Source organism: Neoarius graeffei, chromosome 2 (assembly GCF_027579695.1).
Source record: "Neoarius graeffei isolate fNeoGra1 chromosome 2, fNeoGra1.pri, whole genome shotgun sequence".
Lineage (NCBI taxonomy): Eukaryota > Metazoa > Chordata > Actinopteri > Siluriformes > Ariidae > Neoarius > Neoarius graeffei.
In genome coordinates, this window is record NC_083570.1 from 61,666,661 (window position 1) to 61,693,738 (window position 27,078).

Below are 27,078 nucleotides of genomic sequence, written 5' to 3' on the forward strand. Positions count from 1 at the left end.
TGTGTGAGGCGTCATTCATTCAACAATACAATCCTTGACAAATCGCTGGTTGTGTAAGCAGAAAAACACATTCCAGACTGTGCTGTTATACAACAACTATATAGCTATACTCCTGGCCTGCATTATTTTTGTATAACAGCACAGTCTGGAGTGTATTATTCCTTATATATACTATATATACAAACATTTTTATACAGATAGCTATCGTCATCACTGCCGAACCCGATCCGGGCTTGAGGTGAGCCATGTTTGGTTGATTTGGTCAGAATTGCAGCCGTAGGGTGGCCAGTTGCTTTCTGCGCACTCGCACCTATGGACAATTTAGAGTCACCAGTTAACCTAACCTGCATGTCTTTGGACTGTGGGGGAAACCGGAGCACCCGGAGGAAACCCACGCGGACACGGGGAGAACATGCAAACTCCGCACAGAAAGGGCCCTGTCGGCCACTGGGCTCAAACCCGGAACCTTCTTGCTGTGAGGCAACAGCGCTAACCACTACACCACCGTGCCACCCACATATATAGTAAAACCGCCTTATAAAGTAATTATAGATAATATTAACAGAGTGATAGTAATCTTTTTTTTTTAAAGATTTTTTGGGGGCTTTTTTCACCTTTATTGGATAGGACAGTGTAGAGACAGGAAATGAGTGGGAGAGAGAGACGGGGAGGGATCGGGAAATGACCTTGGGTCGGAATCGAACCCGGGTCCCCGGATTTATGGTATGGCGCCTTAGCCACCTGAGCCATGACGCCCCCGATAGTAATCTTTAAATTAGTATGTTACTCAAAGTCCAACCTTGTGTATTGTTGCACGTTTATGAATTAGTTTTGTGTAAAGTGAGTAAAAGGATCAAATCCAACTTGTTCATGTGAGATCAACCTGTTGAAGTTATAAGATTGATGAAGATGTTTATAAAGCTGATTAAAGCACATTTCTTTGTCTAGCACCTTTACACAAAGCAGGATAAGATCCACTGTGGGAAAACTAAATAAATATCTCAGCGCTTACGTTGTGTGTTTCTACAACCCTGATTCCAAAAAAGTTGGGACAAAGTACAAATTGTAAATAAAAACGGAATGCAATAATTTACAAATCTCAAAAACTGATATTGTATTCACAATAGAACATAGACAACATATCAAATGTCGAAAGTGAGACATTTTGAAATTTCATGCCAAATATTGGCTCATTTGAAATTTCATGACAGCAACACATCTCAAAAAAGTTGGGACAGGGGCAATAAGAGGCTGGAAAAGTTAAAGGTACAAAAAAGGAACAGCTGGAGGACCAAATTGCAACTCATTAGGTCAATTGGCAATAGGTCATTAACATGACTGAGTATAAAAAGAGCATCTTGGAGTGGCAGCGGCTCTCAGAAGTAAAGATGGGAAGAGGATCACCAATCCCCCTAAGGCCAAGTTTACATTAGACCGTATCTGTCTCGTTTTCTTCGCGGATGCACTGTCCGTTTACATTAAAACGCCTGGAAACGCCGGGAAACGGGAATCTGCCAGGGTCCACGTATTCAATCCAGATCGTGTCTGGTCTGGTGCTGTGTAAACATTGAGAATACGCGGATACGCTGTGCTGAGCTCTAGCTGGCGTCGTCATTGGACAACGTCACTGTGACATCCACCTTCCTGATTCGCTGGCGTTGGTCATGTGACGCGACTGCTGAAAAACGGCGCGGACTTCCGCCTTGTATCACCTTTCATTAAAGAGTATAAAAATATGAAAATACTGCAAATACTGATGCAAATACTGCCCATTGTGTAGTTATGATTGTCTTTAGGCTTGCCATCCTTCCACTTGCAAGTGGTAAGTGACGCGCATGCCCGACATGCACTGGGATCACACACACAGCGGCTCAGTCCCAAATCACTGCTTGTGCACTTCACTCGCACGCTCTGTGAGCTGCGCAGGGCCGGAGTGCGCACCCTCCAGAGGGCACTCGCTGTTCAGGGCGGAGTGATTTGGAGTGCAGGATGCCTGCGGAGCCGAGCGTATCCGTGTATTGGCGTTGCTGTGTGCACGCGAATCGTGTATTGGCATTGCTGTGTGCATGATAATCGTTTTAAAACGTTAATCTGATGATCCGCTGATACGGTCTAATGTAAACCCCACCTAATTCTGCGCCGACAAATAGTGGAGCAATATCAGAAAGGAGTTCGACAGTGTAAAATTGCAAAGAGTTTGAACATATCATCATCCACACTGCATAATATCATCAAAAGATTCAGAGAATCTGGAAGAATCTCCGTGCGTAAGGGTCAAGGCCGGAAAACCATACTGGGTGCCCGTGATCTTCGGGCCCTTAGACGGCACTGCATCACATACAGGCATACTTCTGTATTGGAAATCACAAAATGGGCTCAGGAATATTTCCAGAGAACATTATCTGTGAACACAATTCACCGTACCATCCGCCGTTGCCAGCTAAAACTCTATAGTTCAAAGAAGAAGCCGTATCTAAACATGATCCAGAAGCGCAGACGTCTTCTCTGGGCCAAGGCTCATTTAAAATGGACTGTGGCAAAGTGGAAAACTGTTCTGTGGTCAGACGAATCAAAATTTGAAGTTCTTTATGGAAATCAGGGACGCCATGTCATTCAGACTAAAGAGGAGAAGGACGACCCAAGTTGTTATCAGCGCTCAGTTCAGAAGCCTGCATCTCTGATGGTATGGGGTTGCATTAGTGCGTGTGGCATGGGCAGCTTACACATCTGGAAAGACACCATCAATGCTGAAAGGTATATCCAGGTTCTAGAGCAACATACAGTCTTTCCCACAGACCAGGTAGCAATTTGTGGTGCTCCACTGTGCCGATGAGGGACTCGTGCGCGGTGGTGTCATGGCGGTCGGTGGAGTCGGTTATTGGGGTGTATGCAAAGTGTTTACAGCAGGCGGTGTTCAAACACACAGTATTTTTCTTCAGAGTCACCTGCTGGGACTATTTTAAAGCTACAAGGAGCATTTGAGATTTTTCAGTTCAATCTAAATTCTTTTAGGTTCTTTAAGAGAAAACAGCTAAAACAATTTTTACCAGAACCCTGCCTGGTTTCATTCCTCGACCCAACTTTACATTACAGGGCAGGCCATTAGTTTGCTGGGCTTGATGTTGGTGGAAAACCTGTCTTTTAAATTTATGAAAATTACTCACCAAAATTGAAGTTAAAGTTTAGTTTTTACATGAGATGCACCGATTGCAATTTTTTGGGCCGATTCCGATTTTCCATGGAGTGTGACCTGCCGATACTGATTTTGGCCGATTCCGATTTCATTTTTTCAAACCACTTCACAGCACTCACAAAGACTATTTTCTTTTTACCTTTTCTTTAATAGAACATTCTGCCAGATTTTCAGTAATAAATTTAACACCTCAAAGGTTGAAAACAAACAAAAAGACATTGTTCTTTGTAAAATCTTTCTTCATGTTTGGTATTAACATATTAATTCCTGCAATAGGAAATTCACACAAACATTTTTTCTTTTCCCATCCGATATCTGGCACAAAAACAACTTCCCCCTCATACATTATTTGCCTACTGCTATGGAACACACTTTCATAAGCCTATTTACATCTGAAAACTGATGCCTTATAGAACAACCCATTCTTTATTCAGTATCAAAATACAAAAATAATTTCCAGTCATACTTATACCATAGCCATTCTATCATCTTTGTCAAATGTGTATTTGTAGAGTAATTTCCAATGGAATCAAGTGCAACCAAGGTCGTAAAACAAACAAAAAGACATTTTTTTCTCTCTCTCTTTGTACAAATCTAACTAGATGTTTGGTAACAGGCTAACGTATTAATTCCTGTAATGGGAAATTCACACAACCACAAACATTTTCTTCTTTTCACACCCAATATCTGGCACAAAAAAAAAAATCACTATATTTGGATATCCAAATATAGTGAATTTTTTTGTTGTTGTTGTTAACGGCGCGCGTGCTGGAGCTCGTTAGGCGCGCAGGACTGACGCTGTTCTGCGTAAGCGCAACACAATCGCACTAGAAAGCATGTTCAAGCTGCCAGTGTAGCTGCAGCCTTTTTAGTTGCGAATTATGAGTATTTCCACTTTGATCTCTATGTGATACACAAGTTTTGATTGGCAGAAAATCGGCATATTTAAATTTTTCCCGGCAGGTCGCCGGTCATGGCCGATCACGTGAAAATCAGCCGATTCCAATCGGCAGCCGGTCAGTCGGTGCAGCTCTGGTTTTTACCTTAGTTTTTTGCCTTTTTGGTGGCAATCTTTCAATCATTCTTTAGTTGACATTCACTGAATAAATTGCAAAAAACAAGCTGGAGGTTTTTATTTTAAATATTGAACTCAACACTTACCTCAACCAATACTAAAATGAAATAAATAGTATAATGTAACAACAAAATAATAATATCATAATTAGATGTATGAAACCACTTAAGGTGACACCAAGGCAACTAACAATAATGAAAAAGCATTACCCTAATTGGTGCAAAGCCTGCATGCCCTATCAGAACATTTAATTCTGCGTGGCTTCCTGAAAAAAAACTCAAGTGCCCTATCGTAAGGGAAGTCATTGCTGAAGCGGGATAAACGGGATAATGCAATAAGGCCGGTTCCTCGCATCAAGCTGCTACTGTCTGCATCAAAATTGGTTTATAGCCGGAGTCAGGGATGTCCGTTTCCTGTAAGCCAAGAAGGCTAGACGTAGGCTACCTTTTAAAATAAGGGGTCGGAAGGCGAATCAGGAAGGCTGCGTTATTTTTAATTAGCCTAACAGGCCTACTTGCAGTCCTGGTATATGCGCAACGGCAGGCCTGTGGACACGCCTCTCCGTCTCTCTCTTTGTGTGGGGGGTGTGCACGCGCATGAACGAGAAGAAAGAGCACTATGAATGAATGGAACGATACGCAACGGAGGGTTTTTTTTTGTCAAAATCGCGAGTCTGATTGTGTGGCGATAGGAATCCATTGTGTGGCGCTGCGCCACACAATGGTCTATGTATGGGAAACCCTGACATATGCTCCCATCCAGACGACGTCTCTTTCAGGGAAGACCTTGCATTTTCCAACATGACAATGCCAAACCACATACTGCATCAATTACAGCATCATGGCTGCGTAGAAGAAGGGTCCGGGTACTGAACTGGCCAGCCTGCAGTCCAGATCTTTCACCCACAGAAAACATTTGGCGCATCATAAAACGGAAGATACGACAAAAAAGACCTAAGACAGTTGAGCAACTAGAATCCTACATTAGACAAGAATGGGTTAACATTCCTATCCCTAAACTTGAGCAACTTGTCTCCTCAGTCCCCAGACGTTTACAGACTGTTGTAAAGAGAAAAGGGGATGTCTCACAGTGGTAAACATGGCCTTGTCCCAACTTTTTTGAGATGTGTTGTTGTCATGAAATTTAAAATCACCTAATTTTTCTCTTTAAATGACAGATTTTCTCAGTTTAAACATTTGATATGTCATCTATGTTCTATTCTGAATAAAATATGGACTTTTGAAACTTCCACATCATTGCATTCCGTTTTTATTTACAATTTGTACTTTGTCCCAACTTTTTTGGAATCGGGGTTGTATATTTCATTTGACATTTCTAGCTTCAGGATGTGCATGTGTATCTGTGCCCGTATGTATCTGTTGGTCTGGTGCCAATACTTCGAAACTCCTTGATTTTCAAACTTAAATGCTCAATCTCAGCACCTCTCTCGCAGTCCTCTCCTTCTCAGTTATTAGCACAAATCACCGAACATACTAAAGCAAACATGCCGAAGTGACAAACTTTAACCGCGGACCCAAATCCATCAGATGCCGAACCACAACGCGTGTTTCTTGTTCACCTCTGCTCATGCTGACAGGCGATTGGGAGATGGTGAGAAGCCATCAAGAACTTTTCCTGAACCCAGTGGGAACCAGATGTTTGCGTATGTGTGTGAATGGCGTGAGGCTTGCACTGCTGGTGGACGCAGTTTATCAGAACCGAGAGAAAAGCGAAGTGTCCCTGCCAGTGGAACAGCCATTCATTTTGCCTGCTGAGTGCTGTAGTAGTACTGCAGCTTTTATGGGTTTTGGATCTACACAGAGAATAATCAGTCCTGTTGTGTGATGTGTGTGTTGGCAGGCTGTCAGATGCATGTTACTGTGGCGTGCAGCGAGCTGTAATATATTTGGCTGCAGGTTTAGAGATTATAGTCCAGTTCAATTCTACCTCCTGCATTGCCGAGCAGGTTTCGCTTTCTCTCTTTTTCTAAATGTCAGTGTATATTCGAGCCATTACTCTTCTACACTCTAATTCATTTTCACTGAAACCATTCTTATCGTATCTGCTTCCTTGCCTCACCTATCTCACTTCAGCAGAACTGCTGGACTCTTTTGAGCCATGACCATGAGCTTCCTGTTGTGTCTAACCACATCAGTCTGTTCAGTACCTTAATACCTTTTAAAACTTTTTTTTTAACACAGTACACTAACAACGTTGAACATTCTAGCACTCTGCACGCCTTTTTCATTTTATAGTCAACCACTTCTACTTCCACCCCATCAGTCAAAGACATGCGCACTTCTAAATGTGGGGACAGTTTGAAATTGTGTTATTCTTGTCTCCATGTGTAGTATCGAGTGAAGCATCCCTGAGGTTCCGTGAATGCACAGGCTGAGAGCTGTGCTGTATTATTCTCTTGTGTTGGTCACACAGCTGAGAGAGACAAAGCACAGGTGTTTTTGACAGGTTCCTGGTTCAAGTCAGAGTTTTGGCTCCAAGCTTCTGACATCCTCTACGATCTGTTTTCCCTCATTCTAGCCTCACGAACGGAACTGAGAGCAAAAGGGTGATGATGAACAAGTCATGTGACATTCATGAAACACCCAGAGAACGCGGCTGTTTCTTCGGGTCAAAGTGGTGTTCGGTTCCGAGCAGTTCAACAGCAAGCAACTAGTAGAGCTTTGGTTGTACTTTCGAATTTAGTGCTTAGCCCGGATAGTTTCAGTTTAATTTAGTTTCAATTCAGTTCAATTTTATTCACATAGCACTTTTAACAATGGATATGAAACAGGAATACAGATATCTGGGTATTGATATAGATACACGTTTGTTCCTAATGAGCAAGATCGAGACCACGGAGGAAAGGGAAAAAACTCCCTGTGGGCAGTGCTGGCTCAACAGGTTAAGTCTCTGGGTTATTGATGGGAAGGTCTGGGGATTGAGCTCCAGCACTGACAAGCTGCCACTGTTGGGCCCTTGGACAAGGCCCTTAACTCTATATAGGTAGGTGCTCAAGCTATCCACGTTGACCCCACATAGAAGTGAGAAGAAGAAGAAAAACTCCCTGAGGTGACATGAGGAAGAAGCTTTGAGAGGAACCAGAGAAAAAATCTCTTCAATGAAATGTCAACTCTACCAGTTTATATTTGTAATTAGTCAGTCACATGTTCAAACAGTTTGACCTGCAGCAGATAAAAAGGGGAAAATAACAACCATGTGGAACTGTAGATTAGATTAGATTAGATTAGATTAGATTAGATTAGATTAGAATAGATTAGAATAGAACTTTATTGATCCCTTTGGGAGGGTTCCCTCAGGGAAATTAAGATTCCAGCAACATCATTACAGGATAAACAAAGAATAGAAAATAGAGAAAAAAAACTTCTAGATAAATTACATTAAATTAAGTATTTACGTATACAAATATAAAAAGAATAAGATATGGGGAAGAGAGGAAAGGGGGGGAGGGGAAAAAAGGGGCCAGCAGGAGAGATATTGCATTTTATATTGCACATTATATTGCACATTGTCCAGTATTGCTTATTGTTAGGCCAGGTTACTGCTCCTTCCCGTCCTCTGTCCTCCTGTTACCCCCCCCCCCCCCCCCCCCCCCCCCCCCAGAGAGGAGTTGTACAGTCTGATGGCGTGAGGGACAAAGGAGTTTCTAAGTCTGTTCGTCCTGCACTTGGGAAGGAGCATTCTGTCACTGATCAGGCTCCTCTGGTTGCTCATGACGGTGTGCAGAGGGTGACTGGCATCGTCCATGATGTTCAATAGTTTGTCCATAGACCTCTTCTCTGCCACCGTCACCAGAGAGTCCAGCTTCATGCCGACCACAGAGCCGGCCCGCCTGATCAGTTTGTCCAGCCTGGACGTGTCCTTCTTGGATGTGCTGCCCCCCCAGCATGCCACGGTGTAAAACAGGACACTGGCGACCACAGACTGATAGAACATCCACAGGAGTTTCCTGCAGATGTTAAAGGACCGCAGCCTCCTAAAGAAGTATAGCCTGCTCTGTCCCTTCCTGTATAAGTGATTGGTGTTGCAAGTCCAGTCCAGCTTGCTGTCCAGCCACAGCCCGAGGTACTTGTAGGAATCCACAGCCTCCACCTCGACTCCCTCGATCAGAACTGGTCGTGACCTCCCAAAGTCAATGACCAGCTCCTTGGTCTTCGAGGTGTTGAGCTGCAGAGGGACATTATATACCAAATTTATATTTATGGCATTTGGCTGATGCCCTTATCCAGAGAAACTTACATTTATTTCATTCTTGCAACTATGCAGATGAAGGGCCTTGCTCAAGGGCCCAGCAGCTTGGCAGTGCTGGGATTTGAACTCATGAGTGTCCCATCACCAGGCTAACATCTTAATCATGCTTCACAGCACTTGTCAAGAAGAGATATAACTCCCAAGGTCTTCTCCAATATACTGTAGATACAATATACCACACCATTCTGTTCAATATACATAAAACAGGAAGGAGAAAAAAAACCCACATAAGTTCCTGGTAGCATGTAAACACCATGATATGCCTAGATAAACAAATTCCCAGATGACCGTGTCATAGCACAAAGTATAGGCTAAGTAAATGTCATGAAGTAAAAATATAATGGACTTCGTTGCCTTGACCAGTCGTTCTCTGTTGTGGAGGGGGTCGGATTTCGTAGGCTAATAGAGAGCATATTGAGTCTTGTTGTTGTTGTCACACACATCTCATTATCTCTAGCCGCTTTATCCTTCTACAGGGTCGCAGGCGAGCTGGAGCCTATCCCAGCTGACTACGGGCGAAAGGCGGGGTACACCCTGGACAAGTCGCCAGGTCATCACAGGGCTGACACATAGACACAGACAACCATTCACACTCACATTCACACCTACGCTCAATTTAGAGTCACCAGTTAACCTAACCTGCATGTCTTTGGACTGTGGGGGAAACCGGAGCACCCGGAGGAAACCCACGCGGACACGGGGAGAACATGCAAACTCTGCACAGAAAGGCCCTCGCCGGCCACGGGGCTCGAACCCGGACCTTCTTGCTGTGAGGCGACAGCGCTAACCACTACACCACCGTGCCGCCCCGTTGTTGTTGTTTACGACTATATTTTTTCATACAGTATAAAAGAAAAAAAAACACTTTCAGGCAGGATTTTCATTTTGATGCATCACTAGGCCATCTGGGATGGCCTTTACAGCTCCTGGGTTCGTTTACAGCCTTTACCGGTATGCATAATTAGACTTCCCGGTTCTAAAAGCATAAGTGGCTTGCTTGCTGTGGCCATTTGCTCTCTTCAATAGTGTGTTTATTGAAAATATGATCAAGTGGTCAGGCACCTCCAGATCTTCCAGTGAGTAGTTTTGGGATCAGCGCTACCATCAATATAATCATGTTTATTAGGAGCTGAGAGAAAGCTGATCCCACATCAGGGCATAGAGACGCTTGATCTGGGAAAACCCTTAGCTTCTGTGCACGACATGGCACAGGTAGGCCATTGTATTCAGAGCTTGGCCACCTTTGTTTATTACATAACGCCACTCACTGAGCTTGGCAGCTGCCTCCTGTCCTGCTACACACAGTCATCTCAACTTCAGCTCCAGCTCCTTGTCTAGTCCTCTTAAGCAAAAAGCGGAAGAGGATAAAAGCGTTTGTATTTATCACTGGCCTTTGAAGTGAATTACTGAAGCAAGAGTGTGTATCCTAATCATACTCTCTCTCTCTCTCTCTCTTGTCCGCTCTCTCTCTCGCTCTCGATCTCAGTGTCTGTGCTTACTTGTGCACAGGAAACACTAGCACTATTGTTGGCCTGTGGAATGCAGCAGGAAGGACTGCTCGAGGAGATCTCTGAGACATTCTGATCAAAATCACAAGCCAGGGAGGTCAGTGATGTGAGACAGTGGTGACTCTGGAATTTGTTTCTGAGAGCAGCTCAGAAGGGAGCGGGAGAGAAAATGAGGCCCCGGTATTGCATCAGTTCCTTCCTTAAGACCTCCCTTCAGAGTAAACATGATCTTAGGCAAGACAAGAAGCTAAAGTTGAGCTGCTCTCTTTAGTTGTAATGACTTCATAAAAAAGGACTGAAGTATTCGGCAATCTCAGCCCATTAACCTCACCGGACTTGTTCGGGGGTTCAGATTTATAATCGTCACTCTTGTCGTCACTCAGCTTTCCTATTAGTTTCACTACAGTTAATGGATATTCTGTGAAGATTACCGAGTAATACGAAGAATGGCTCGAAGATGAAATCGGAGTACTCCTGCAGTGGTCGGTAATTGGGAGTGCTATCTGATTTCACAACTAACACAAGCAGCACACAGCCATCGCCTTTAATGCACAAGTGAAACTCCTGAAAGCTATAGCTCCTTGCAGAAACAATTTACCGTTTATTGCTAGCTATATGAGCTATAGCTCGAAAGTGTGACATGGGAAATCTGCCAAACTAAACGGTACAAGTACAGTCCTACTCCATAAATCGGCTCCTCATGCACCTGTTCCGACACAGCATGCCCCTAAACCACATCCTACATACCCTGCACTTATTGTGTAAGCCATGAGACTCTGTCAGGGTAATAACATCCGTGGCCAAGTGCAGAAGCTGAGGATTGAAGCTTTATGAAGTTTTATGTAATCACTCTGTAAACAGAGCAAGCCACTTAAATGATAAATGATACATGCTGCAAAATTTGTATTACTTGTTCTTGTTCTATGCAGTCTGCATGGTAGAAGTGGAGAATGCCAGAACTAAAAGCATGCCACCGTGCTGCACGAGTGTGTGTGTGAGAGCAGGACATAGAGGTAGCCCTGGCATCCTCTCCCCTTAAATGTCCTTGAGTTCCTCACACACTGCCGCTGTGTCCTGCCCGCAGGGAGAGAGTGACTCTGTCTGTGCAAATCATCCTGCATATTTCCACTCCTTTGAATAACTTATGGGCCAGTGCTGGAATTAGTCTCAGACTATCATTTCTGGAGCTTCAGGGTGACTCACTGTGTCTCTGACCTATTTTGTGCTGTTCTTCCCCTTGAATCTTCCCCTTGAGTGTTCTTTCCTGCTCGTTTTGGAGCTTTCCGAGTATTTAAGGTTTGCATTTTGAACCGTGGAGTCAGTTGAAGAAAAAGGACTGTTTCTTAGGGAAGCGCAAAAAGATGAATAGCAGTGAACTATGAGGACATATTTTGCTGTAAATATATAACTCGGTGATATATCGTGGATTCGGACGCAATATTGGCTGCAGAAATGAACATCATGTGAATGAATGCTGTAGCATTATAGAGGCAGCCATGTTGGACAACCAGAATCGTACAGTATTTTCTTCTCTATCTGTAATTAGTATAGACGTAGCATTGCTGCCTCACAGCTCCAGGGACTGCGATTTGATCCTGAGTCCGTGTGAAGTTTCGCACGTTCTCCTTGTGTCCGAGTTCTCCGGTTTCTTTCCATCTCCCCAAAAAATTGCAGGTAGGTGGATTGACTACACTAAATTGCCCCTAGGTGTGAATGAGCCAGACCACAATCCACTTCCATTACTTGCGAGTCGGAGCCACGTATACTGCAGCAGTATCTCTCGCACTATGAAGTCAAAAAAATGTTTGGTGTTTTTTTTCACGATGAACTGCGTCCGTAATGCGTATGGAACTATTTACACGTGGTGATTGAGAAAAAGAAGCTGAAAATGCCCTGAGTATGAGAGAAAGCAAGCAGTTAGCAGTCAGTGCCAGTCCTGTGTCTGTTGCTTTGAGCCATCACTAAACCCTGGCCGAGCTAGAATGAGGCAAGCGTTTACCCTGTCTGACTGGGAGGGTGTGAAATTGCGCTTTTCTGTGTTCGCGTCCATATTAACAGCATGTAACAGTGTGTGATGACTCCTGGCCAGACCACAATCCACTTACATTACTTTCTAATAGGAGCCACACATAGTGTTGCAGTATCTCTAGCACTATGACGCACCACTGAGTTTGTTTAACACTGCAGAACGTTTATTAAATCTTTTTCTGTACTCTGGAAAATCAATCTCTGCTTTCGTAAAAATACAGCAATGTGGTTACCACATCAACTTCTGATAGTACTGTATAAGGAATAAGCATGTTTTTTTTTTTTTTCCTTTGGCATTCTCTTTCTCTGACTGACTGTCTGGCTTTTTAAGTCCCAGATGGACAGTTTAACATACCAGAACCCAGCAAGAGCACACTCGACACTACAGCACTGTACAGTGGGGTGGCTTTAACTTACCGCTCGTGTACTGATGGCTCCCAGCGGCCTCCAGGCCTCAGGAACGTTCTTGAGTTTCACAGCCATGTTCAGGTTCACACATTGCCTGCTATTAATTTCTCCTTTCTTCACCGTGTGGAGTTCAGCGTGTTTATACAAGAGTAGCCTCCACTACATGGTCTCATCTCTGTGTTTCCTTCTTAAACTACCTGCAGTACCTTTTAAGCAGTTTGCACACAGGCAGTTTTACTGGATGGAAAGATGAAATAGCAGCTAAGCTAACATCCAGATCGAATTCTCATCTCATCTCATTATCTCTAGCCGCTTTATCCTGTTCTACAGGGTCGCAGGCAAGCTGGAGCCTATCCCAGCTGACTACGGGCGAAAGGCGGGGTACACCCTGGACAAGTCGCCAGGTCATCACAGGGCTGACACATAGACACAGACAACCATTCACACTCACATTCACACCTACGCTCAATTTAGAGTCACCAGTTAACCTAACCTGCATGTCTTTGGACTGTGGGGGAAACCGGAGCACCCGGAGGAAACCCACGCGGACATGGGGAGAACATGCAGACTCCACACAGAAAGGCCCTCGCCGGCCCCGGGGCTCGAACCCGGACCTTCTTGCTGTGAGGCGACAGCGCTAACCACTACACCACCGTGCCGCCCCCCAGATCGAATTGTTTAATAAATTCAGGAGATTCGCAAATACTTTTGGGGCCCATATTTCCTTCCAGTAGATATGTTTTTAAAATAGTTAGTTGGCTTGCGAAGAATTCCCTCCAAAAGTTTTTGAATGCTCCCAGAGGCAGGCAAGTCGTGATCAGGCATGTGTGTTTCTGCATGAGCTGCAGAATAAGCTGAGCAGTAACGATATGAGTGTTATATGTACGGTAGGAGGGCCTCCATAACAGAGCATGTTAATTGAAATGAGCTGAACTGGATGTGAATGGTGGAGTTTCCTGTCAGTACAGGAGATGGAGGACGAGAAGTGCCTTTGAGAGATTTATTCTTTCAGTTATTTCTGCACTGAGCAGACATTGACTGGGAATAACGAACACCAAGCAACTGTGTGATTAATATGTGATTTCATTGGCCATGTGGTCAACTGTTAGCTTTGTCAGCTGCAATTCTGCCACTGAGCATGAATAAATGTAATGCGGAAAGAGCCGTGTGTTACTAGAGAACTATGCAGTCAATGAACATGTTCTTGTCAGTGCTGCTGCCTGTTCACTCTGATCAGGATGTCTCAGAGCTCCACACTTTGCCGTTGCTTGCTGTTCCATTTGGTGTTTTGATTGTTTTCTTTTCTAAAAGACTTTTTCTTTTTTTTTTTTGTCCTCAGGCATTTGGGAATGCTAAAACAGCCCACAACAACAACTCCAGCCGCTTCGGCAAGTTCATCCAAGTTAACTATCAGGAGAGTGGCACAGTGAGAGGGTAAGCTAGCGAACAGCATGTCTCATCTTCTTACTGCATATCTCATTCATTTTCCTAATTTAAATGATCTCTTGCTTGCTTTTTTATCATAATGTGCTCTTTATTATGTTTCAGAGCCTATGTTGAGAAATATCTACTAGAGAAATCTAGACTGGTCTATCAGGAGTACAATGAGAGGTAAGATCACACGACGACTCTTTTACAATGCAAGTATCTGTATCTGTTTAGTGCTCCAAATAACTATATCTATACAGTAGTCTGTAGAGATTGTGCAATACTACTCTTTCTCTTCCGATACCAATACTGAAACCTTGAGTAATAGCTGATACTTGGCATTTAATAATATATTGTGCGTCAATAAAGCGTGATACAAATTTATGATGATTCGAATTGATGAAATAAAAAAATGAATCGTGATTATTATGAAGCTGTGTAATCTCTGACTTTTTCCTCACAGTAATTGCATTGTTTAGACAGCAGAATGGGGCAATGAACTTCACCCTAGGCGGAAGTAACACAGCTCTAATGCTGTGAAAACTCCGAGGAAAAAAATAAACGATCTAAACTGGGAAAGAGCTTTTGTGTGATTGACTGTACAAACAGATTTAGCAAGAAATCGGAGTTGTTTATACAGACTGTTGAAAGCTGAAGCAAATGGAGGTAGTACAAATGTTCATAAAGGTTTGGGCATGTCCCACCGGGAGGAGACCCCGGGGCAGACCCAGGACACGCTGGAGAGATTACATCTCTCGGCTGGCCTGAGAACGCCTCGGTATTCCTCCGGAAGAGCTGGTGGAGGTGGCCGGGGAGAGGGAAGTCTGGGCTGCTCTGCTTAGGCTGCTACCCCCGCAACCCGGGTCCAGATAAGCGGTAGAAGATGGATGGATGGTTTATGAAGAAAAGGCCTAATTTTTAAAACGTTTTTTTTTTTTTTTTTAATAAAAGGAATATTTTCATTCATGGGTTACTATATTTTACACCAACCTTTAAAAATGTAGATAAATAATTATTGGTCTTATTAAGAAAATGAAAAGTGTTTTTTTTTTTAATTTAACAAAATGAATATTTAAGTTGATATAGAATAGGAAAATAAATCTTGTATTTTTTGGTAATAATATTTTCTTCATTTAACTTTTTTCAAAAATATTGTGGGGAAAATAGAATCGTGAGCCCAATATCGTGAATTGAATTGAATCAAATCGTGAATTGAGTGAATTGTTACATGCCTAGTCAATAGCAATACCAATGTCATATTTTTTTTTCTTTAAAATCTACTACAGTGGTGCTTGAAAGTTTGTGAACCCTTTAGAATTTCCTGTATTTCTGCATAAATATGACCTAAAACATCATCAGATTTTCACACAAGTCCTAAAAGTAGATAAAGAGAACCCAGTTAAACAAATGAGACAAAAATATTATACTTGGTCATTTATTTACTGAGGAAAATGATCCAATATTACATATCTGTGAGTGGCAAAAGTATGTGAACCTCTAGAATTAGCAGTTAATTTGAAGGTGAAATTAGAGTCAGTTGTTTTCAATCAATGGGATGACAATCAGGTGTGAGTGGGCACCCTGTTTTATTTAAAGAACAGGGATCTATCAAAGTCTGATCTTCGCAACACGTTTGTGGAAGTGTATCATGGCACGAACAAAGGAGATTTCTGAGGACCTCAGAAAAAGCGTTGTTGATGCTCATCAGGCTGGAAAAGGTTACAAAACCATCTCTAAAGAGTTTGGACTCCACCAATCCACAGTCAGACAGATTGTGTACAAATGGAGGAAATTCAAGACCATTGTTACTCTCCTTAGGAGTGGTCGACCAACAAAGATCACTCCAAGAGCAAGGCATATAATAATCGGCAAGGTCACAAAGGACCCCAGGGGAACTTCTAAGCAACTGAAGGCCTCTCTCACATTGGCTAATGTTAATGTTCATGAGTCCACCATCAGGAGAACACTGAACAACAATGGTGTGCATGGCAGGGTTGCAAGGAGAAAGCCACTGCTCTCCAAAAAGAACATTGCTGCTCATCTGCAGTTTGCTAAAGATCACGTAGACAAGCCAGAAGGCTATTGGAAAAAAAATTTGTGGATGGATGAGACCAAAATAGAACTTTTTGGTTTAAATGAGAAGTGTTATGTTTGGTGAAAGGAAAACACTGCATCCCAGAATTATAACCTTATCCCATCTGTGAAACATGGTGGTGGTAGTATCATGGTTTGGGCTTGTTTTGCTGCATCTGGGCCAGGACGGCTTGCCATCATTGATGGAACAATGAATTCTGAATTATACCAGCGAATTCTAAAGGAAAATGTCAGGACATCTGTCCATGAACTGAATCTCAAGAGAAGGTGGGTCATGCAGCAAGACAACGACCCTAAGCACACAAGTCGTTCTACCAAAGAATGGTTAAAGAAGAATAAAGTGAATGTTTTGGAATGGCCAAGTCAAAGTCCTGACCTTAATCCAATGGAAATGTTGTGGAAGGACCTGAAGCGAGCAGTTCATGTGAGGAAACCCACGAACATCCCAGAGTTGAAGCTGTTCTGTACGGAGGAACGGGCTAAAATTCCTCCAAGCCGGTGTGCAGGACTGATCAACAGTTACCGGAAATGTTTAGTTGCAGTTATTGCTGCACAAGGGGGTCACACCAGATACTGAAAGCAAAGGTTCACATACTTTTGCCACTCACAGATATGTAATATTGGATCATTTTCCTCAATAAATAAATGACCAAGTATAATATTTTTGTCTCATTTGTTTAACAGGGGTTCTCTTTATCTACTTTTAGGACTTGTGTGACAATTTGATGCTGTTTTAGGTCATATTTATGCAGAAATATAGAAAATTGTAAAGGGTTCACAAACTTTCAAGCACCACTGTAAGCTTTAAAATGCTTTTCTTAATCTGAAGTGACTGACTTCACAGTTAAACTCTTTCACATAGAAACATTTACATTGTAAGTATAATAAAAAAAAAATTTAACACAAAGTATAAATATAATACAATCATTCATAACAAAAGAAAAAACAGTCCAGTGTTTTAATATCCAAACAATTCCACTTCCAAAAAAATTAGGACATTTCCAAATCCAGTTTCAGTCTTTGCCATTTGTTACTGGATCAGAGATCTGATATGTTTTCTCTGATATCCAGTCCCCTTTTTATTGGTGGTTTCAGCCCTGGGTATCTGATCACTCCTGTCATCTGTTTAAAAATGATCTAAACTCCACCACTATGCTAGTTATTTTTAATTACCACAATATAAGAACAATTTAATTAGAGTGGCCATTTGATTTTCTTTTAATAATGATAAAAGACACACATAAACGTTAGTATATTTTACAATGAATGCAATTAAATTTGGAGACCCCAGCAGTGATATGCTGTGCACAGCATGGGGTCTGCTGGGAAGTGATGAGGACATTTTAAAAAGGAAATGTTAAACCGGAAGCATCATACAAAACAAGGACACAAAGCAAGTACAACCTGGCTCTGGAGTCAGCTGGCGTTCACAGTTAACTGGTGGATGAAACAATGGAGGAAAAAATAATAATAGCTTGCCTCCTGTATCTGTTCAATCCTAATAATGTATTTGTGTTCAGTTACATCCTTGTAATTACTTTTCTTAACTGGTCCATGTCCTCTATTTCTTCAGCCTGTTACGGTATCTGCAGGTTTTAATAATCATTGCTCTCTCATCAGTCATCAGTCATATGAATCCTCAGTCTCACATGTGCTGCTGTGCTCCTTGTTCTGTGAGAGAAAAGCAAATATCACTCACAAACCCAACTGGACCCAATTGAACTCCTAAGACCTGGCATCTATTAAAAAGCTGTTCAGTTGCTTCATATTCCCAGAAAAGAAGTCTTGTGATCTGAGAGCCAGCTTGTTAGTCCTAGTTATGCCAGTGCCAGAGTCTGTTTGTTTGAGTTTAACTATGTATACACTACAGGTGGCCAGATTTTTGTACATGGTTATAATTTTACAGAATTTAACATGGAGACGTGCAAAAAGATCTTAATATGTAGCAGTTAATTATGTACAAATACATAGTGTTTTTTTTTCAATATGTATTTTTACATTTGAATTAGAGTTATTTGTTTAAGAAAACTCCAGTGGGCCTACCCTGGGTGTAGTTAATGAGTGAAGGTAAATATGTACACTCTGTGGTCAAAAGTATGTGGACAGTTGGCCATCACACTCATCTGTGGGCCTACTCTAAACTGCTGACACAAAGTCAGAAGCACACAATTGTCTCTAGAATGATAGAGACATCCTACACAATTATTGAGGATTGCTGTAGCTTTAAGATTCCCTTTCGGTAGAAGTAAACCTGTTCCAGCATGACAGTGCCCCTGTGCACAAAGCGAGCTCCATGAAGATATGGGTTGCTAAGGTTGGAGTGGAAGAACTCAACCCCACTGAACACCTTTGGGATGAACTGGAACGTTGACTGTGTGCCAAACCTCCTCACCCAACGTCAGTGCCTGACCTCATTGATGAGCGCACATCTCCACAGCCACGCCCCACTTTCCGGGGCGACACGGTGGAGTAGTGGTTAGCACGGTCGCCTCACAGTAAGAAGGTTCTGGGTTCCAACCCAGCGGCTGGCGAGGGCCTTTAAGTGTAGAGTTTGCATGTTCTCCCCTTATGGTGTCTGCATGGGTTTCCTCCGGGTGCTCCGGTTTCCCCCACAGTCCAAAGACATGCAGGTTAGATTGACGTGGGCGGCCTTGCCCCGGGCGCTCTTGTGTGGCTGCCCACTGCTCTGAGTGTGTGTGTGTTCACTGCTTCAGATGGGTTAAATGCAGAGGATGAATTTCACTGTGCTTGAAGTGTGCATGTGACGAATAAAAGTTTCTTCTTCTTTATTATAACTCAAAGGGGGACTAAATCTGGAATGGGATGGTGTGATGCACATACAGGTGTGATGGTCTGGTGTCCACAAACTTTTGACCATATAGCATGTTTATGATGCAAATGTGTTAATATAGTGCAAATTTTCTTGTGATGGATCTCAGTCATATTCAAGGAAAGGTTGGTGCATTCTGAATTGTGCTGGGGTGGTTTTTTTTTTTTTTTGGTATACCAAATTTTCTCTTTGTCAATAGGAATTACCATGTGTTTTATTACCTTTTGGCGGGAGCAAGTGATGAGGAGAGAAAAGCCTTCCACCTGCTGAAACCAGACGAGTATCATTACCTCAACCAGGTGAGACTCGGTTTGTCCTTTTCTCTTCCCCTCAGAGCTCTTAACTCACAGCAGGTTGAAAACAGTTTGTTCATTATCCTTTTTAAAAAAAAAAAAAATTCTCTGTCAAAATAGTGTTCATCTGATATTCATTTATCTCTACTCAGTCAGGAGAAAGCACACAGAACTACACCGTGCTTATATACTACACCAAGTACTATACATGCAAAAAAAAAAAAAGGATTCAGATACCTTTATTCCGTCATTCACTTTTTTTTTTTTTGGTGAAAGAAGCACACTGCTTGTTTTTTCCCCCAGATATTTGTCACTACTACGTACACCCTGTGATCCTTCTCACACAAAGAACATGACGATGCTGCATGTTGCTGGGTGCCCCTGTTGCCATGGTGATAGTCATGGTCGGAAGCATGGGGCAGAGCCAGTATGAGATGGGGCGGGCGTTCTACCTTTCCCGTCATGATAGACAGCTACGTGCTTTCTCAATACCAAGCTGTTCTCAGTGCTGCTTCCCTCATCAGCTCTGTAACTACAGAATGCTCCCTCAGATCGCGCGACTGACGATTCCTCGCTGGTTTTAATGGCCCTGCATTTGGCAAACTTCAACCCTTTCTTCCATATTTAGCTCTGACCGTGTCTATTTATTACTGTTGTTTAATATATAACTAATAACTGAAAACTAAAAAAAAAAGATGGCTATTGAAAATGTGCTAATTTCATGATTGAATCCATGTTTATTCTTCAGAAGTCTGTACAGGATTTCCGTATGGGTGTCTGTAAACATCACTTATCAATTACAGGATATTTGTTTGTATGTTTGTTCTTATGCATCATATCTTGTGTCTTATCTGCCCCTCATGTACAGTGTGTGTGTGTGTGTGTGTGTGTGTGTGTGTCATTGAGAGAGGGAGTGGTTATCTGTACCTCCTAACACCTTGTAACTTAACTTCCAGATGACAAAGAAAGTGCACAGACTACACTGGGAAAATTACTATGAGAGCGAGCTGGTCAGTATTGTCTGAATGTGTGTATAACCTGTTTGTGCCGGGTGTGAACAATGCTTCCATAATGCTACCTCTCCCCCCCCTTCTCTTTTCTGCTTCGGTTAGTCGTGTGTGTGTGTGTGCGTACTCAGTGGCAGGCACTGGCTTTCTGTCTGTGCTGTACTCTGTGGGGTCTTGTCTGCACATCAGCACATATTTATTTGTGTACGCCTGCTTCAGGGCCCGTTTACACGAGGACGCTGTCGGGTAAAAACGACTAAACATTTTATCGGAAGTGCCTTTCGTCTACACGGGGACGGCGTTTCCGAGGCTGAAAAACTGAAAAAATTGAAAACGCCTTCCAGAGTGGATAAGTTTAAAAACAGCCCCCGTTGCATATCCGTCTAAACTACCCAATACGCGAAACTCTGCTCAGATCTGCTCACGTCGGGTACGCGTTTACGTCATACATATGTCATATACTGTACATGCCAGCCCGGGAAGTAAGAAAGTAAGTAAAAAAGTAAGCTTTAATAAACGTCCAGGAGTCCTTCGAACATCTATACCGAACCTGCACATATACCGTTAATGAACAGAGGCGGGTATAGCATGCTCTTACTTTTTTACTTACTTTCTTACTTACCATAGCCAGAGTAGTCAACGTTTTCGCGGTGCAGATCAGATAAGACGGAAGACGTTGCGCATGCGTGCAGACATAGCGGAGGTCTTTCACAGCACCACCTAGCCGCCTGGCATGCACATCCAATTGAATTCCACACATTTATGCGTCACCGTATAGACGCAGATTTCCTCCTTGAAAACGGTCGTGTAGACGCGGAAAAAAGTGAGAACGAAAACGGACTTTTGCGTTTTTGTTTCAGACCGTCCCCGTGTAAAGTGGGCCTTAGTCCTGTGTTATTTTTGCAGCAGGCATTGCAACAATTGTGCCAATATTGTTGTAATGCCCATGCTCTGTGTCAGTGCTGTACTTTTTTTTTTTTTAAACTGCTTCCTTAACGTCACTTTTCCTTAATATCACTGGAGCATCTAACCAATTTTCTTATCCAAGAATGAGTATATGAGCAATGTATATGAATGAATACATGTGTATGTACTGTATTTACATATACTAATGTTGTGATAGATGAGCCACGGTTCATCTAAAAAGATGCACAGTTGTGGAAAGAAGTTTACATACAGTGACATGAATGTCATCTTGGATATGAATGTCATGGCAATATTTGGGCTTTCAGTAATTTCTTTGAACTGTTCTTTTTCTGTGGCACAATGATTGTACAGCATACGTCTTTAATAATACAAAAAAAAACCAAACACTAGAATTTGGTGCACGAGTTTTAATTTTCTTTGGGTTTTCTGAAATCAACACAGGGTCAAAATTATACATACAGGGTCAAAAATACACATACACACAACTAATATTTGGGTAAAATGTCTCTTGGCAATATTCACCTTGACCAAACATTTTTGTTTACCATGAACAAGCTTCTGGCAGAATTCTGGTTGGATATTTCACAACTCTTCATGGTAGAATTGGTTGAGTTCAATTAAATGTGTTGTTTTTTTTCTTGGCATTGACTCGACTTATAATCGTAGTCCATATCTTTTCAATAGGGTTGAAGTCAGGGCTTATTTTAAAGCTTAATGTTAGCCTGCTTTATCCTCCACAACCAGCTCTGATGTATGTTTGGGTTCATTGTCCTGTTGTAACTCCCACGTCCCAAGTCATGTTCAAGTTTTTGATGGTTTACACTGAAGAATTCTGAGATAGTCCTCCTCCTTCATTATCCCATCCACTTTGTGCAATGAACCAGTTCCACTGGCAGCAAAACAGCCCCAGAGCATGATGATCCTACCACCACCACCAGCTGGTACAGTGTCCCTCTGTACATGGTGGTCATTGTGGCCAAACAACTCAATGTTTGTCTCATCTGACCATACAGCTATCCTCCAGAAGGGTTTTGCTTTGTCCTTGTGGTCAGCTTCAAACTTTAGTTAAGCTTGAAGGTGTCAATTTTGGAGCATTTCTTGGATAGCAGCCTCTTAGTCCACGGTGATCTGAACTGTAGGCCTTGATCCATCAGCTTCCAGTTCATGCCAGGGCTGTGCCATGGTGGTTCCCAGGTTGTTCCTGACAATCCAAACCAATTCCCTTTCAGCTGAGGGTGACGGTTTGGGTTTTCTTGAAGCAAAGTGGCTTGACAGTGACTACACCTCACAATAACTTGGATACAATTGTTTGAACTGATCTTGGAATTTGCAGTTGTTTAGTAATGGCTCCAAGAGACATTCCGGAGTTGTGTATATCTGCGATCCTCTTTCTCAGATCTGCACTGAGCTCCTTGGACTTTCCCATTTTACTGTGCGTTGGTCAATCCAATGAGTGCTGTAAATAAACCCTTTTTATGAAGGCACAGAGAAGCTACCAGCTGTAGTCAATCATGATCACTAACAGGAAGTTAAAAGACCTCGGCCTTGGCAAGATAAGAGACATTATGGAAGTTTCAGCACCTCTGAATTAATAATCTAAGTGAGTGTATGTATGTAAATTTTTGACCCTGTATGTATAATTTTGACCCTGTGTTGATTTCAGAAAACCCAAAGAAAATTAAAACTTGTGCACCAAATTCTAGTGGTTTTTTTTGTTGTTGTATTATTAAAGACGTATGCTGTACAATCATTCTGCCACAGAAAAAGAACAGTTCAAAGAAATTACTGAAAGCCCAAATATTGCCATGACATTCATATCCAAGATGACATTCATGTCACTGTATGTAAACTTCTGACCACAACTGTATCTGTGTACCAGATTAAGTTCTTTAATTACTGCTCTGCCTCTGGAAGCTTCCTTGTAGAACGTCGAGAAGTGAAAAAAAAGCAACGCACAGGGCACCAAACTAGCCAGCAGGACCACTTTCTTTTTAGCTACACTGGTGTTCGGGTTTTGGTGTTTGGCCTGTAGCTCCAGCTCCTTCTGCCAGCTACATAGACTTTGTTTTTCCAGTGTGTTTTAATGTATCAAATATTGTCAGTTGGCTGATAAAAAGCAGCAAGTCAGCATTTTAATTGGAACGAGAGCACATAAACTTGGAGAACTGACTTTTTCCTCTGTGGCACATGGTTGGGCCTTGGTAGGAAAAAAAAATGAATGGGTTTTGATGAGGTGTAAAGAGCTTCCTGGACCTCACTCATAGAGCTGAAGGTTTAACAGAAGCCCTGGTATGTAATAATGATAAGCTGGGCAAGCAATAAAACAAGCAGTCTGAGGAAAAAAAACAAAAAACATGCATACACACTGTGAGTCGAGATTTCATGCACTACATGTATGCATACACGTGCTAACGTTGTAAAACTGAAAAATGTGGCATCGCTGAGCTGGTCACAAAGGGTATTGTTCGCTAAAGTTGAACACACACTGTTTTGTCCCAGAAATGTTCTTGCCATCATCTCTGGGTGAAGAACTTGGTGCGAGACACTATTTAAGACAGTATTTCCATATACCATAGTTCTGCTGTTAATTAATGAAAGTTTGTGGAGATTTCGTTGCTGCTGCTGAAGACGTTTTGTAACTTTGGTATACTAGCATATTAATAGCTAAGCATGTTGTAGTTGGCTACAGTGTGAGAGATAATAAGCATGCAAAACTTTTGCAGTGAGTGACTGGAATTTTTGAAAGCTGTTCTGATGCAGAAACCTTGACCTTTTTAGGACTGTTTCACTGTGGAAGGAGAGGATCTGAAGCATGACTTTGAGAGACTACAACTCGCCATGGAGATGGTGGGATTCTTGCCAGCCACCCGTAAACAGTACGAAACACATCATACCACTTCACTAGCACGAAGAGGACATTATGTTTAACTTTATATACCAGTAATGTGGAAAAAAGTCTCCTTTGTTAATAATCACACAGAAGTTCAAACCTGAATGCGTTGCCAAATAACAGTGAGGGGAAATAAGTAGATACTTATTGTACATATAGCCACTTCAAATCTCATCTCATTATCTGTAGCCGCTTTATCCTGTTCTACAGGGTCGCAGGCAAGCTGGAGCCTATCCCAGCTGACTACGGGCGAAAGGCGGGGTACACCCTGGGCAAGTCGCCAGGTCATCACAGGGCTGACACATAGACACAGACAACCATTCACACTCACATTCACACCTACGCTCAATTTAGAGTCACCAGTTAACCTAACCTGCATGTCTTTGGACTGTGGGGGAAACCGGAGCACCCGGAGGAAACCCACGCGGACACGGGGAGAACATGCAAACTCCACACAGAAAGGCCCTCGCCGGCCATGGGGCTCGAACCCGGACCTTCTTGCTGTGAGGCGACAGCGCTAACCACTGCACCACCGTGCCGCCCACTTCAAATTTGCACACAATAATCTTTTGAGTTTGTACTTATAAATATACATAAGAATAAAGATACGTTAGGGGCTAAAAGTATTAGGACACCATGGATTACCAATATTAGTACTTTGTTGTTGTTGCTGCTGCCATAATTGCTGCTGTTGGCAATTACAGCTTTAAGATGTCTACGCTAGGAAGTAATTAGCTTTTTGCAGCATTGTGGTACCATTATATGACATTCCTTTTGGCAAATCATTTTCAGTTCCCCAAGGTTGAAAGGGTCCCTTTGATAGACTTGCAAAATCCTCCATAAATAAACTCAGGAGATTGGCTCAGCCAAGCAAGGCTTTCATCTTCTTTGTTTAGAAGCCATTTTATTATTATTATTATTATTATTATTATGTTTTATTCTTTCAAACACACTGTAACGTTACAATACCAAAGATACTATTTAAGTGGTAGTCTACAGGTAACAAAATACACAAACAAAGACAGAAAACAAAAATGAAAAACAAACGCTAACACAACAGCATAGCATGATGGCTCACAGCGCCTCGTTCTCCTGACAACACACAACACCCCACATGATATTAAGTCTTTCTATTACATACTGCTTTCTAATGATCCCCACCTCAGGAAGCTACCCCACATTTCTGTGAATTTAGATACAGAATATTTCAGCTTGGTTAGCCATACATGTCAACCTATACGGAATGTCCGTATTTTATACGGATTTGATTCAATAAACGTAGTATACGGGCGTACAAATAACGTTATACAGATTCTTTAAAAAAAACATCAATATTTATTTAGAGCTATAATCAATTCCCACGATGATAAAAGAGCGCATAACATTTACAAGCGTACTGTACACCACAGAAAGCACAAACAGCCAGTAAAGAGTCTTATGAAATTGCGCGTTATCTTGTGGTAGCGAGACTTCGTTCCACTTCTGATCATGCGCACACCACATTGCGAGAATCCCGCCAACCGGGAAGTAACATTTTGTTTGAAAAGCGTATTTCCACCTGAGCGACTTTCACTAGCGACTGAAAAGATTCTGAATGGGCACTCCGGCAAGATCAACACAGACACTTGCTGTGACATGCAGCCTAGTGAGGTTTTGGTGCAGCGTGCTAAAAAAAGCTGTCATGGAGTACAATTCAGAACATTAGAGTGACACTTTGTGTTTTTGTCGAACATTGGAGCTTTGTATTCATTCTGAAGGTTTATTGTTATTAATATTGAATAAAAAGTAACTTGGATATATCATTGTTAATTATCATTCAAATTTTAGGTAAATTATTAAAATTTGCATCTTATAAGGATTTTATAAGGGAAATACGGATTTTGGAGGTTGGTTATACAGGTTTGACTGACCAAAGGTTGACATGTATGGTTAGCATTAACTTGTATGAGGCTGTACTCATCTTGAGTTCGATCCAGGTCTTATAACAAGGAATGCTTGTAGTTTTCCAGTTCCTTAGCATAATATTAGCTTCATTAAGGAAACCTGCAAAAGCTATCCCAAACTGTGCCTTTGAAAATCCAGCTGGTAGCACAGATTTTGTCTCCAAGAATGGAAAAACGTGACAAGCTTGGCAAGAGATGATGCAACCACGTCTCAATTGCCCCAACTACTTGGATCCAAAATGGGGAAACCAGCGGACAGTTCCACGTCAAGTGTTGGAAAAATACCCACAGGACTCTTACATTTCCAGCATTCACTGCTATGAATTAGACCAAGCTTTTTAAGTCTAACTGGAGTCCAATAACATCTGTTAATTACTTTATAATGCATACATTTGCTCTTAATATCCTTTACTTGCCAAGCCATTTTAGGGACAGTATTCTCCCAGACCTTTTGTTCAAGCTCAATGCCCAGATCCCTTCTCAAATTCTCACTTTTGCCATACAGAGCATCTGCTACCATTTTATAAAATACAGAGACTGATTGGACAATATTGGGAAATATCAAAATCTTGTGCAGTACACGTTCATCCTGTCCTGTATTGTAACTCATAGACTGTACACAACTCTGTAATTGGAGGTATTTCCGAAAGTTGCTCTTCTCGTTGAGATTGCATCAATCCTTTAGTCCCTGATAGGAGTAGAACACTTCATCCTGGCGATACCCTTAATACGTCATGCCCTCCAGTAGATTGTTTTCTTCCCTGTCTTAATCACAATATTTTTTCCATTTCAATGAGTAACCTTGTTTATATCAAGATAGGCCAATTAGAAACCAGTCTTGAATTATTTTGGCCATATGTTTGGGGCTGTTGTCTTGCTGAAACATCCACCTTCTCCCCAGATTCAGTTTCTTGGTTGAAACTTCTCTAATCTTGTCTGGTACTTTGCTGTATTAATATTTCCTTCAGTGATGCATAATGCCCCAGTACTCTTTGCAAGGAAGCAGCCCCATATCATGATGCTCCCATCTCCTATTTCTTTGTTGGTATGGTGTTCTTGGGATCATACACACATTCTCCAAACATCTCATCTCATCTCATTATCCCTAGCCGCTTTATCCTGTTCTACAGGGTTGCAGGCAAGCTGGAGCCTATCCCAGCTGACTACGGGCGAAAGGCGGGGTAC

The 27,078-nt window shown here is 42.2% G+C and overlaps 1 protein-coding gene across 5 annotated transcripts in view; it reads left to right on the forward strand.

The window, feature by feature from the left end:
* Positions 1-27,078, forward strand: part of myo9ab (myosin IXAb) — a 228,478-nt gene that overhangs the window by 120,888 nt on the left and 80,512 nt on the right. For all 5 annotated transcript variants that reach the window (XM_060914594.1, XM_060914596.1, XM_060914595.1 and 2 more), the window contains exons 3-7: positions 13,821-13,915; positions 14,030-14,092; positions 19,033-19,132; positions 20,083-20,136; positions 23,839-23,936. In XM_060914594.1, the coding sequence (XP_060770577.1) occupies positions 13,821-13,915; positions 14,030-14,092; positions 19,033-19,132; positions 20,083-20,136; positions 23,839-23,936 (410 nt within the window). The remainder of the gene's footprint in view (positions 1-13,820; positions 13,916-14,029; positions 14,093-19,032; positions 19,133-20,082; positions 20,137-23,838; positions 23,937-27,078) is intronic.